This window comes from Equus asinus, chromosome 9 (genome assembly GCF_041296235.1).
Source record: "Equus asinus isolate D_3611 breed Donkey chromosome 9, EquAss-T2T_v2, whole genome shotgun sequence".
Taxonomy (NCBI): domain Eukaryota; kingdom Metazoa; phylum Chordata; class Mammalia; order Perissodactyla; family Equidae; genus Equus; species Equus asinus.
Window position 1 is genome coordinate 29,422,848 of NC_091798.1, and position 13,977 is coordinate 29,436,824.

General features: G+C 52.7%; 1 protein-coding gene across 2 annotated transcripts in view; it reads left to right on the forward strand.

Moving 5' to 3' along the window:
* ANXA6 (annexin A6) overlaps nt 1-13,977 on the forward strand; it is a 50,316-nt gene that overhangs the window by 19,902 nt on the left and 16,437 nt on the right. For both annotated transcript variants that reach the window (XM_070517185.1, XM_070517186.1), the window contains exons 7-17: nt 181-260; nt 2,151-2,207; nt 3,182-3,275; nt 3,691-3,786; nt 4,928-4,986; nt 6,030-6,152; nt 7,279-7,337; nt 8,703-8,781; nt 10,453-10,534; nt 11,722-11,816; nt 12,466-12,579. In XM_070517185.1, the coding sequence (XP_070373286.1) occupies nt 181-260; nt 2,151-2,207; nt 3,182-3,275; nt 3,691-3,786; nt 4,928-4,986; nt 6,030-6,152; nt 7,279-7,337; nt 8,703-8,781; nt 10,453-10,534; nt 11,722-11,816; nt 12,466-12,579 (938 nt within the window). The remainder of the gene's footprint in view (nt 1-180; nt 261-2,150; nt 2,208-3,181; nt 3,276-3,690; nt 3,787-4,927; nt 4,987-6,029; nt 6,153-7,278; nt 7,338-8,702; nt 8,782-10,452; nt 10,535-11,721; nt 11,817-12,465; nt 12,580-13,977) is intronic.

The following is a 13,977-nucleotide window of genomic DNA, read 5'->3' on the forward strand; positions in this document are numbered from 1 at the left end:
TTGCCGTGGGTCAGTACAAAGAATGGTGAAAACACACCCTGGGTCTTGCCATGGCCGTCATGGAGACTGGGTTTGGGATTTGTAACAAACGCTGATCATTTTAGGGGCAGCAGGGACTTTTATCCCGGATCCCTGGGGTCTCCTGGGCATGGGACTAGAGCTTGTGTTCCTTCCCTGCAGCCTACGAGCGAGACCTGGAGGCTGATGTCATTGGTGACACCTCTGGCCATTTCCAGAAGATGCTCGTGGTCCTGCTCCAGGTTGGTCCACCTTGGGGCCCTAAGACCTTCCCGGAGCTCCCTACCTGCGTGCAGGCCGAGGGCTGTGGGCACCTTCTCCGTGTTCCCCCGGACAGGTGGTCTGTGAGGGGCTCCTTGGTGGTTCCTCAAGTATAAAGTCTTTCTTGTATACTGTGGCTGCCCCTCCCCAACTGCCCATTTTATCGTCGAACTTGAGATGGTTTCTCTGTGGCTTACCTGGGGGTAGAATCTGTGCATCCGGGGGTCTGTTCTCTTCCCCCTGGCTTGCACAGGCAGGTGTGTCCACGTGACCCGCATTTCCCTTTGCACACGGCCTTCTCTCCTGTGCCTGGGAATGTCCTCTCCTGTGACCTCCTTCCTCTCTCCAGACACACCCCTGCCTGCACCTCTCTGGGCCTCCCTCCTGCCTTTGCTTCTCCAGAGGTGGCACGGACCTCAGGACAGGCAGACACATGGCATTTCTGGGGCTGCCTGCATTGCGTCTCCCACAGCCGAGCCCGCTCCTCCCTCCACCCACAGAGTCCACGAAAAAGACCATAACGAGGCTGCACGCCCGTGTCCTGTGCTGACTTCAACCTGCCACGCTGGGTTCTTTGTTCATTTTCCCGTGCAATGTGTTTTTTAAAGAAAACACTTTGAGTTAGTTACTAACATTTAAAAATAGGGAGATTGTGCTCGAAAATCAGACTTCTGGATTCTTTTGAATAATTGAAAGTTCTGGCAAGAGCAGACCTGCATTCAGTGTGACTGCAGTGGGCTGGAGAGTGGGTCCCACTCTGCCGCTTCACTTGACCTCCCCGGCCCCACGGGAATCTCTGACCGCAGGCCGTGTAGGAACAGGCTTTGAGATGGCTCAAACCCAGCTCCGTTTATGAAGCTTTATAAACGTTTATGAAGCTTTCTATATAAATTAAGCCACCTCTGTGTTTCTTTCACTCCTCTCCCGCCACACATTTTACATCAGCTGTTCCCAGTTCTTTTCCTCAAGTTAATCGTAACAATCCACATCCCATATTAAGCTACTGGCTAATTATCCGAATCGTCAGGAATGGGCAAGTGTGACCTTTGTCCCCATTTTCAAAGCTACTTGTTCTGGAGAGGAGAGTTCCTGCCTGAATCTTGGAGTCAAGGATGTTGCCTCCTCAAGATCTAACACCAATTGGGGGGTGAGGTGGCCCGATTGTAAGTGTGTGGCTCTGTCTTCTTAAACTCAGTCCCAGAACCAGGGGGTTGAGATCCTGAGGTGCACAATCCGGGGGAAAGAGGAGATAAGCAAGGCTTGACCTCTGCCCACATATCGTGGAGCCCGGCAGGGCTTGCTCCAGTCCCCATGAGGATCCTCCGCTGTCAGGTGGGGCATAGGGCGAGGGCGGAGCAGCGGAAACACCAGGAGGATTTGGTGCCTTCACAGCTTGTGAGCTCAGATCTCAGGGCCCGAGTTCCACATCCTCGTTGGTGGTTGTTTGGGTTAGGGTACGGGAGCTCCTAATAGAACACAAATGTGCAGACTTTTTGCCCCTGCCACATCATTGTTGGGGGCGTCATGGGCCACGGCAGGACTTTGTGGCAGGCGCCCTGTCCTCAGAGATCTCAGTTCAAGGCTCTGGCTTCCTGTGTGATGGGAGCACCTAGAAGGGCCTTGGTTATTCTCAGGGCACCCCTGTTTGGTCCCAGCTCCGAGGATGAAGGGAGAAACCAGTGGGGGGGGACCTCTGATTTCCCTCTAAAATAGGTGCTGTGGTCTTGATCCAGGGGCAGCTGTAAGTCACTGCTCCTGGACACTTCCAGGCCGCCATGTTTTTCCCAGTGCTCTCTGTCACCACCGCCGGCATCCAGGCCTTCCCCCTGGCTTTGGTAATTGAGGCACATGTCCCTTGTCTCTCTGCCCAGGGAACCAGGGAGGAGGACGACGTGGTGAGTGAAGACTTGGTGCACCAGGACGTCCAGGTAAACAAGCACTGGGGGAGGTCCCGAGGCACAGCCAGGGGAGAGGGTAGGGATCGCACCAGGACGTCCAGGTAAACAAGCACTGGGGGAGGCCCCGAGGCACAGCCAGGGGAGAGGGTAGGGATCGCACCAGGACGTCCAGGTAAACAAGCACTGGGGGAGGTCCCCGAGGCACAGCCAGGGGAGAGGGTAGGGATCGGGCATGGGCTGGAGGAGAAGTAATTTGCATCAAATACCAGAAATAACTGACTCATAGCCATCATTTATACAGTGCTTTGCTGAAGGAAGGATTTAAGTTATCTTTGAAAGATACCCAGCTTCTATATAGTTGATGAGATGTATATTGGAGCTTTCATCATTTGTTCATTTATTCGTTCAGTTGGTTAATATTTATCGAACACCTACTATGTGCCAGGCACTTTGCCAAGCATTGGGGAATCACCAATGAACAAAGTTAGACAATACTGGGAGAGACAGGCATATATTAATCACACAAATACCTTCTCTATCAACATACCATGTATTCCAGGTGTTTTGAGCCCCTACTGTGTGGCAGTAACACCGTGGAGGCCAATACAGGGAATGCTAAGACATAGTCCCTGTCCTTCATGAGCCCACACAGTAGTGGTGAGTCAGGCATATAAAGAAATCATTGTAAGATACAGTGGATCAAAGCTATAAAGAAGCAGAAAGCTATAGGAACCTAGAAGAGGGAGGAGGGGAAGAGAATTCTGCCTGGGGCATCAGGAAGTGCCTTGAGAACAAATGGGACTTTTAATCTGGGCCTTGAAGCTTGAGTAGGAGTTTCCTCAGAAAGAAAGGGAGACAGGCATATGTATATGTGTATGCAGAGGTCCTGACACTACCAGTTACTGGTTTGTTCATGGATCTGGCAGTAGTTGTAAGTGACTTGGCCAGGAGTCCTGTCTCCTGAGGTTTCCTCCTTCAGTTTAGTCCCACTTCTTCCCCTTCAGGACTTGTACGAGGCAGGGGAACTGAAATGGGGAACAGATGAAGCCCAGTTCATTTACATTTTGGGAAATCGCAGCAAGCAGCATCTTCGGTTGGGTAAGCTCCAGAGACCCACAGCTGCCCCCTGGGGGTTGTGCCAAGAATTCCTTTCTCTTTTCCTTTACTAATGGAGCATGATAGCTACTTCATCCACAGCCCAAACACGAGTCCTGATCTGACTAGACAGTGGTTTGTCTAGCCCCTCGCCAAAGTCATTAACAGGATGCTCAGCGCTTCCATCTAAGTAGCAGTCCTGTCTTTGTGTTGGAGCCTGCAGTGTCCACAGTCCCTTGCAGCATACGCAGCATGACCGCACAGCGGCTGGTGATGTGTGCCCTCCCTGTCACCTCCTGAAGTATCGACCTCCTGTCGGTACTCCCATCCTGGCCACTGTGCCTTCCCTCCTGAAGTCCCTGTTTCTTCTTAGTGTTATGGGACACTCTCGATGTCCCTGTCTCTCTGTCTGACTCAGTGTTTGATGAGTATCTGAAGACCACAGGGAAGCCGATCGAAGCCAGCATCCGAGGGGAGCTATCCGGGGACTTTGAGAAGCTGATGCTGGCTGTGGGTACGTCCTGACATGGCATTCCTAGGGTCTTCGAGGGATTCTGGGATTCTGGCCCAGGAACAAGGGGCTAGGAATGGAAAAGGGGAATTATATGGTATGAGATGGGAAGGAGAAAACAGATGGGTGGTGAATTCTAAAGGTTTAGCCAGGGCAGCATGGCTGAGACCTGGGAGGCAGGGAGCCGAGCCTCAGGCGCTGCCTTCCTGCTCCTCCTGCCTCAGTGTGTGTGCTGGGTGAAAAGGCACTGAGCCAGGGTGGGGGAATAATGACCTGGAGAGCGGGCTTGTGTGGAGCGTGTACTGTGCACCAGGCGCCGTGCTGAGTGTCTAGTCTTTAAAAAGACCCAGGAGTGGCACTCATCATCTCCATTCCACGATGAGGAAACTGTGTCTCACAGAGGCTGCCTCACCTGCCAAGGGGACGTTTTGTAATGAATTGGGGGTGCTCTCGGCATGAGGGATGCCAGGAGCTGACTAGTCAATGGTGGAGTCAAGATTCAAACCCAAATCTGTGATTGACTTGGAGCAAGTCACTTATGCTCACGGGGCCTCAGTTTCCTCATGTGATAAATGGGGGCAGGGGATGGACTGCCTGACTCAGAAGCCCTTGCAAGCCAGACACACCAAGACTTTATATGTCTGAGCCTGGGGTAGGTGGTGTGTATGTGTTTCTTGGGAGAGAGCTCCAGCCCGGCCCTCATCTTCCCGCCCAGAGCCGTCCCTCGCCACCCCTATCACATGTAGTCAGGTTCTGGCCCATCTGCCGGTGGGATCCAGTGTTTCCACAGCCGGCACCTTTCTGCTGTAGCAGAATCTAAAGAAACACCTTTCTCAACTCCACTGCAGATTACCCCTACCCAGCACAGTCCCTGTGAAACTCCAGAGGGCTAGAAAGATGAAGTGGGTCTTTGCAACGCACTGCCCACCTTACAACAGGCCAATTTCCTGATTTCTTTATTCCCTGGGTTTGTAATACAAGTGGGTGGGTCTGGGGTGCTCTGGGGCTGTGGGTTATCAGGAGCCAGTGTTCTTCCTGGGTTTGAACTTGGTGGCCCCCAAGGGATGGAAACAAAGAAGGGGCAGGCCACCCCATCCTCTTTCCGAGGCAGCCAGGATAACTACCTTTTCCTCCCTCTCCTCAGTGAAGTGCATCCGGAGCACCCCGGAGTATTTTGCTGAAAGGCTTTTCAAGGCCATGAAGGTGCGTGTTTGGCTTGGTGTGAACGAGGTTGGGAGAGGAGGTCTCTGTCCACTCCCAGAGGACCGTTGGGACTCTCGGGCAAGTCCTTGTGGTCCCCTGGCCAAAGAGATCCTTCAAGGGACTGGCCACAGGACAGAGTGATGGCACTTTGTCCCAGGTGAGCTCCAGGGCCTGTGATGCTGGCTGGTCGCACACCTTCCCACCCAAATACCTGCCCTTGATTGATCAGAGGGGACAGTGACAGCCTGCACCTGATGCATCAGGCCCGGTGGACTGGAAGCCCACACTTTTAACAAATATGAATTAACCAGAATGTTTATATCTAGGGTACATAGGTAAGTGCAAAACACTCTGGCATTATCTGCTAAGATCCGTGATGCTTCTCCCATCCCTGTGGCCCTGTGATTCCACACTAGGGGTGTACTGAGAACAGTGCTTCCCTGTATTTTACACACGTGACACACAGACACTAAGGAATTTCCATAGCACACCAGGGTAAATGAATGTAGTTGTTTCTTGCCGGAGGCCACAGGCCCAGGCCCCTGTGTGACCATCCCAGGAGGGCAAGTGGACCAGAGCCCGTTCTTTGTCTTCCAGTCCACAGTGAGGTTGGCCAGCTCGGCCCTGGAGAGATGTTTGCCTGTGCACGTGTGTTCATAAGAACCTCCAGGGCAGTATGGTCTGTGTTAAGAAAAAACCAGAAACAACCCAATGTCCATCAGGCGTAGCGTGACAAAAATACACGCATAGTGGTAGATTTACACAGTTCCAAAATGGGTGAACCTAAACAGTATATTGCTTCGAGTTACAAAGTTAGGTAAACTTATAAGGGAAATCAAGGATGGGAATGACGTACAAGGGGGAGGGAGGAGATGAAAGCAACAGGGACGCACAGGGAGCTTCAGAAGGAATGGCAGTGTTGTGCTGCTTTGTTCTTAATTTCAACATTTTATTATGGAAATTGTATTTTCAGCCAAGCTGGGGGCTCTCAGCACTCCAGCCTCATTCAACTCCCCGTTCCCCCAAACCTACTTGTCTTCCAGGGCCTGGGGACTCGAGACAACACGCTGATCCGCATCATGGTCTCCCGTAGCGAGCTGGACATGCTTGACATTCGGGAGATATTCCGGACCAAGTATGAGAAGTCTCTGTACAGCATGATCAAGGTGAGCGCAGCTAACAGGGGACAGAGAGCTTTCTGCCGAGACAGAGGGCTTGGGAACCACTCCCAGGAGAAAAGGAACTGGCCTGGAAAGCTGGGAGTCTCTTGGGAGTCCCAGGACCCTTGCCTTGTGGCACATTCAGGGAATTTAAGGCAACTCATCAGAGAAGCAAATGTCGGGGTACTAGTGAGACGGGAGGCATCTCTTCAGAGGAAGGCAGGGCTGGGTCGTGAGGGCACGCAAGCTGGATCTGAGATGAGGACTCCATCCCAAGGGCACCGAGAGCTCAGTCTCCTGGAAGAAGCAGGGCAGGACATGAAGAACAGAAATGAGTGCTAATGTGGCCCTGGGCCGGGTGATGGCTCTGGGGTATCCACCCCACGAGACTTGGTCAAGACACAGGTGTAGAGTTGGGTTTTCCTCCCTTTTTTTGGGTGAGTGAGATAAAGCTTTATAACTTCAAACTGAGTTCCCCAAAGTGTATCCAAAGAGGAGTTTTATAGGTATTATGTGCAAAGATGTTTCATGGGAAATATTTGGAAAAAACTAGAATAAGCAAAGATAAACCAGTTTCTTTACTTGAGAACTTCTCATAGACTTTAGTATATTGTCCATTATGAAGCTCCAAGGGGATGCAGGATGTGCCTCGTCTACCAAACATACATTTTTTTGTTTAGTTTTGGCATCTCCCAATGTTTTCCTTCACGGAGCCCTATTTTCGTGGATGATTTCCCCTGGGAGGGTGGAGCTGGGGATTGTCTGTGGCAGTGGTGTGCTGGGCCAGCTTGCACCGGCTAAGAAGAGCCGTGAGCATCTCTTCTTGACTTCCTTCTTCAGGGAAGTCATTTTGGCAGCTTGAAATACCCATTGTCAGAAGTATTTACACCACAGAAATGGCAACTGCTACAAATCAGGGCTTTCTTCTTTTTTCCCCAGAGAGCCAGTTGTTGAATACTTACCAGCACACCACTGTTTGGGGGTCTCAGCCACCTCCAGAGAGGAGGGGCGTCAGGGCTGCTGTGAATAAGTGTTCAGCCTTCCCCTGCTTGGGGCACTGCGGAACCTTCCTTCCTTGTCTGAGAGGAACCCAGGTCTGGGTGAGAGGTAACCTTTCCCTCTTTCTTTCCAGAATGACACTTCTGGCGAGTACAAGAAGGCTCTGCTGAAGCTGTGTGGGGGAGATGATGAGTAAGTGGCTTTGTGACCCTGGGCTGGAGAGAATGGCCTGGGGGGGTGGCAGGCCAGGACTCTCCTGGCCCTCATCCTCATGGATGGATGGATGGATAAGCTCGGGGATTCCTCGGAGCCAGGAGCACCCCACAGGTGAAAGATGGCCTTTGCCGATATCTGTGTGTCTGAGTGTCTGTGTGTGTGAACACAAGTATGGTCTCCTGTGCACTGGTGAACTTGGAAAGTCAGTCTGGGGGTGTAGACCAGGAATCAGAATATGAGGGTCCAGGCCTTGCAACTTCATGGCCGCTTCTCAGTTTCGTCTGTTAGATGGAAAAAGCACAGGTGCCTGCCCTGCCTCCTCACTTATTCAGCATATTGTCTGAAGCACCGTCTGTGTGTAGGCCTGGTGGGGAAGGCCCTGGTGAAGCCCACGGTCTGGGGAGGCATGCGACCGGGGTGTGAATACGGGGCTGTCCTCTGATGCGGAGAGTCTCCGTGTCCGTGAAGGCACATGTAGATGGACTCTGCCAGACTGGGGGATGCTCCTGGAGGTATTGAGGCTGAGACCCAAGGAGGAAGGTGAGGAGGAAGAAGCGGAGGTGAAGACAGGGTCTGGAGGAGAGTGTTTGGTGTGGAGGAAAGGCCTAGAGATGAGAAGGCACAGCCTGGCTCATTTATGTAACCGTGCTCGCACTTCTGTGGAGTGCCGGGGAGAGAGGGAGGCTGAGAGGTGGGCAGGGCCTGGGGCCTCTTCCTGGCATATGAACCTCTCCTAAGGGTAACAGGGAGCCATTGAAGAGATTAAATTGGGGCGTGACTTGACTGGATTTATGTGCTAGGAGAGGAACTGTGGTACTCAAGTTTCCCTTCTCTGGAGCTCACAAGGATCCAGTTAATAAGGATGTGAGAGCCTCCTGTCTGCCTTTGGCGAGTGCCTTAGGGGCCCATGCGGTTCAGCGGACGTTCACTGCACACGTGATAACCGTAGGTGCTTTGCGGGAGGAGATGTAGAGATGACGTGGCTGTAAGCTGATCGTTGACTTGTTTGGGAGGGAAGACTTGGATAGATACGCTCAAATTATGGGGAAGAAAGAGGAGGGTGAAATATTAGAGAAATCCTCTCCTGCTTGGGACCCTGGGCCAGGAAGGCTGCCAGGCAGAGCCAGATTGCAGGGGTCTCAAGAGAGGGTCGAAGGTTCTTAGAAGTGGAGGGGGGCTCTGGTGAATAGATGAGGCATAGTCTGGAGAGGAGGTAAAGCCAGATGGGTTTTCTTAAAGTGTGTGTGTGTGTCTGTGTCTGTGTCTGTGTGTGTTGTATGTGGGGCATGTTGCCCACGATGACGCTCCCTCCTATCCTCTCCCCAACCCCCTCCCTTCCAGTGCTGCTGGCCAGTTCTTCCCGGAGGCAGCGCAGGTGGCCTATCAGATGTGGGAGCTTAGTGCAGTGGCCCGAGTAGAGGTCAGACCCTCCCCACCTCCTGCTTGACCTCTTGACCACGAGCTTCCACTCTTCTGCTCGCACCTTCCCGCTGCTCTGGTTGGCACCCAGCTGCCCCCTGGTGGCCAACCCAAGACACTGGTCCTCACATCTGAGCTTCCTTTTCTTCTTGGAGTGATGAGTTCGTGGGCGGGCACTCTGGTGTGGGCATCTGGTTCCTGCATTAACTTCTAACCCGCTGGGAAGTGTTCTGGCCCACTAACCACTCACAGGGCTTGCTGAATGGAGACCTGGTTCTTTGGAGGGGCCTGTCCCATCCTAGGTCCAACAGTTGGGCTTTGGAGGCATGAAAGCTGAGAACAGATGGGCGCCCCTGGGTGCACTGACGATGCAAGGTGGTCCTGACCATCCTCAGACCCGGGATCCACAAAGAATGAGAATATGGACCCAGGGTTCACAGAAGTACTTGAGGCAAACAGTACCAGGGACCGGTAGCATTTGGTCCATAGAAAAGTGTTTGGAACCTTGGATTCTCTCTGTTATTCACTTGCTGTGCCACCTTTGGCAGGTCCCTGCCCCTTTCTGTCTCCATCTTTAAAATGAAGGTGTAGACATGGCAGTCTCAGTGCCTTTGAACAGCTCTCGAGCTCTGACGTTCTAGGACAGCGTTTCCCGAATTATAAGGCAAGAACTGTCATTGCGGAAGATCTCAAGTTATATGAGAAATGAATTCAGTGTGGGGGAGGGGAGCCTGCACGGCATTAAATACCACTGACCCTCACAGAGTGAGAAAGCTACTCTTTTTCACGTACCTCAGCCTGCCTGATTATGTCAAAGAAAGAGCCTTGATCGGGTGCCGCATTCGCTGATTTTCCTTTTTCACAAACACAGAGCTAGAGAGCTGACTTCAAGTTCAGAGCTTTTGACAAACAATGACACCTTGTTAAATCTGGTGATACTTGACACCATGATTTTTTATTACATTTATTTTCGTGGGTCATCATCTGTTTATGGCACATGAGCCAACTTTCTATTTATGAGACTGATATAAAATTATTTTCATTCATTGACTTATTTCACAAATACTTTTGAGTGCTTACTCTGTGTTGGGCACGGTTGTAGGATATATTCAAAAACAAAATGGACAAAAATCCTTCCTTTAGGTTTATTTAAATGAGCTTCAAAATGAATGCATTTAAGTAAAATGGAAAAGAAGCTGAATTAAGTAAAAATATTAAGAAATAGCATAGCATGTGCCCAGATATGGAGACGTTGCAAAGGTCACTCAGGAGTGACTGAAATTTGCGAAACTCTGTTCTGGCATTTCAGAACATTTAGGTTGCCTTTTCAGGCGAAGTGGCTCTTTAAGAGGCAGAGGGCCTTGTGGACAGGGCAGGATGCTGAGGGACCGGGGAGGCCGCACTGGCGCCAGGACGGGGCTGACTCCTGGGGCAGGAGCCCAGCCGCTTCTCCCTTGACCAGCACTTGCCCTGCTCCCAGGCCCAGGTCTGTCTCTCCCTCTCCCAGCTCTAGGGCAGGGGTCTGTCTGCTGCGCCTTCACCCCGCCTCTTTCCCCTGAAGTGCTTGGTTTGGTGCTTGTGGGGAAGCCACCCCTCCCTCGCATGCTCCTCTTCTGGCCTGGCCCCCGGGGGGCCTCCAGACCCCTGCTGAGTCTCTTTCTGCATCCTGCAGCTGAAAGGAACTGTGCGCCCAGCCGATGGCTTCAACCCTGATGCAGATGCCAAAGCGTTGCGGAAAGCCATGAAGGGCCTTGGTAAGGGGGGCGTGAAAGGGGCAGGGTTGGCCTCTGGGCAGCAGGGGGCAGATTTGGCAGTGGGCCAGGTACGGGCCAGAGCCAAGGCCTCAAACCAGGGTCTGCAGGATGAGGAGGACTTTACCCTGAGTCTCCACCCTTCTAACGAGCCTCCCGGCCCCCTGCGTTTAGGGAGGAGGGGGCTGTGGGAGTTAATAAGGAACTTGCCACAAGCCCTTCCTGCCGACCAAGGTGTCCTCAGTCCCTCAGCAGCAGTGTCCTGGGGAGAAGAAAGTAGTAGTGCTTCAGGCCTGGGTTCTTGCCCTGGCTTTGCCACTGGCTCACTGTGTGACTTTGGGAAGTCCTTTAACCTCTCTGGGTCTCAGTTTTCCTGTGTGTAAAATAAGAAATACAGTCCTTGTAATCCAGGAGTCCCAATTCTGGGGTCAGGGCGCCCCCTGCTGGTCACCCGCTTCCAGTGGGAAGAGCCACCCCCTGGGTGGATGGCCCGTCCTCAGAAAGGCCACTGGGGACAGAGCATCTGGGGTTTGGTTTCCATTGCCCAACAGCATCTCCCAGGGGCCTTGGGTTAAGTCTTTTACCTTCGGGGCCTCTTTCTTGTTTGTCTCACGGGAATGGTAATACCTAGGATTGTAAGATGACAGGTAAACATGCTTTTGAAAGATGGATTCCTGTGCCAGGTCTGAGGTTGATGACATTGATCAAGAGGCAGGAAGCCATATCCTGATGCCTTCCAGAGACACCCTGCTGTGGCCAGAAGGGCTTTGGGCCCAGCTTTCAGGGAGTTGAAAAGAAAGGATATAGGGTCCCCAATAGGACTTGGGTGGTCTGGCGGGAAGGGTGCCTTAGTAACTACTCCAGCCTCATCATCTTACAGGGGTGGAAATTGAGTCCCAGAAAGGGGTGGGGACTTGCCCAAGGGGACAGCCATTGTCAGAGCCAGAGGCCCTGACTCAAAACCCAGTGTTCTATGCTCCCCTGGTAATGCGACAGAAGGACGTGCAGGGAGGAATCCAGTGGCACTTAGTGGCTGCGGCCAGCGGGCAGGCTCCTGTAGGGGCTTGGGGCATGTGGCTGCCGAGCTAGGCTTCTACCCTGACGAAGATGGATGGGGCCCATTATTTTGGGAACATGGGGAAAGTTGGGCCACAGGCCTTCCTCTGAGCCCTGTGGCTTCGGTGACCCAGGAACTGACGAGAGCACCATCATCGACATCATCACGCACCGCAGCAACGCCCAGCGGCAGCAGATCCGGCAGACGTTCAAGTCTCACTTCGGCCGGGTAAGGGCTCAGCCTGGGCACTGGGCCCCGCATCCACGCTCCTCCTCAGAGGGAGCTCCACCTGTCACAGCCAGCTCTGCGCAGCTGAGCCCCTGGGTCTTCATGGCAGTGGGGCCCCGTGTGGTCACGTGTTCTTGGAGTATCTCCAGCATTGGGTTTCGGCTGCCTGCAAACGCCCCTCTCCACTGCCCCAGTTCCTTGTGATCAGCAGCTCTCTGTGAACGGCCCGGAGGAGATGGAGGCTCAGCCTGGGCTGATCATGGAGACGAGTTGTTTTCATGCAGTGCTTGGGGCATCTCGGCACACAGCTCCCTCCGTGCAGAGGTTCAAGGCACCCAGCTGAGTGTCAGTCATCATTGCCCCTTAGTGGCATCTCGTTTTGGCTGGCGAGTTTCCCCCAGGATGGAAATGGTGCTGCCCCCTTTCCTTCCCTGTCTCCTGTCTCCAGGGAGAGCAGGTCTTCCTCCTGGCTGTTTTTTCCCCACCATCTCTAAACAGTAAACCCAACGTCAGCAAAGACAGACACAGGCTCCCTTGATCCCCTGCATCCACATGGAGCCCCTGTTTCCTCGGTCCATACGTCGTCCCTATCCCGGGTCACAGGTGGGCAAGTGCTGAAGTTGGTGAGACCTTGGCTTGCCCTTTGCAGGACTTGATGGCTGACCTGAAGTCCGAGATCTCTGGAGACTTGGCGAGGCTGATTCTGGGGCTCATGATGCCACCTGCCCATTACGATGCTAAGCAGTTGAAGAAGGCCATGGAGGTACAGCGTGGGCACCAAAGGGATGGAGTCCAGTCTGTGTGGATGCTGGGGGGACACAGGTGCTCCCTAGAGCCCAAGTGGGGTGGTTGTAACTCCTTGGTAGAGCCCCTCCCACACCCAGTTCAAACTGGCACAAACACAAAAGGGGATGTTGGCTCCTCTAACTGACAAGGACAGGACTCGATCTGGCTTCAGACATGGCTGAATCTAGGGACTCAGTAATGTACAGGGACTCAATAATGTACACAGACTCTTGCCTCTCCCCGCCTTGCTTGGCTCAGCCCTCCTCTGGCTGCCTCACTCTCAAGCACCCTTTCTCCCTGTGGTAGCACGATGTCTTGTGTATATCCGACCAGCCAGCACCTCCAGTGGAGAGTTCCTTCTTCCCAGGAGTTGCACCAAAGTCTTGGCATTTACTCTGGTTCATTCAGGCGCCCAGTGACCAGAGGGGTCAGAGGGGTCTCCTGGAGCAGCTGGAGGAGGCAGGATGGATCTGGGAGGAAAACAATAGCAATTGGAGTCTGTATTCTAGTCCAGCCCTAGCACTAACTCACTGTGTGGTGTTGGACCACCTACACTGTCTAAGTGTCTGAGCTTTGGGCTGTGAAATGGGAACAATCATCCCTGCCCTTCAGCCATTCTGTGGCAGGCGTCCCACATATAAAGTAGAGGAAGATGGGCATGGATGTGAGCTCAGGGCCAGTCTTCCTCAGCAAAAAGAGGAGGGTTGGCAGCAGTTAGCTCAGAGCTAATCTTCCTCAAAAAAAAAAAATTAAATTAAATTTTAAAAACCCAGATATTCGAATCTGTCAATCAACCAGTCTTGTCCACCTCCCTCCCCTCCCCCAAATTGGGGACCTTTCAGTAGCGGGTCCCCGAGCTGCCCTAGTCCAGAGCCCCTACCGTATGAGTCCTAGCATCACTCATCAAATACAGATATAAACAAATACAGCTTATATTTTTCCTTAAAGCACAGAACTGTTTTTCTTCTGAAAAGTTAATACATGTTCACCATTAAACTTGGGAAAATATACACAGAACAAAAAAGAAAATAGAGACCATCTATGATCTCTCACCGGCTCAGAGATCACAGTCACTGTTGTACTGTGACGCACATCCTCTGTTCTTTTTTGAGAAAGATTAACCCCGAGCTAACATCTGCTGCCAATCTTCCTCTTTTTGCTGAGGAAGACTGGCCCTGAGCTAACATCAGTGCCCATCTTCCTCTACTTTATATGTGGGATGCCTGCCACAGCATGGCTTGCCAAGCGGTGCCATGTCCGCACCCGGGTTCCAAACCGGCAAACCCCAGGCCGCCAAAGTGGAACGTGCGCACTTAACCGCTGTGCCACCAGGCCAGCCTGTCCTCTGTTCTTATATGCTTACGTATAAATATTT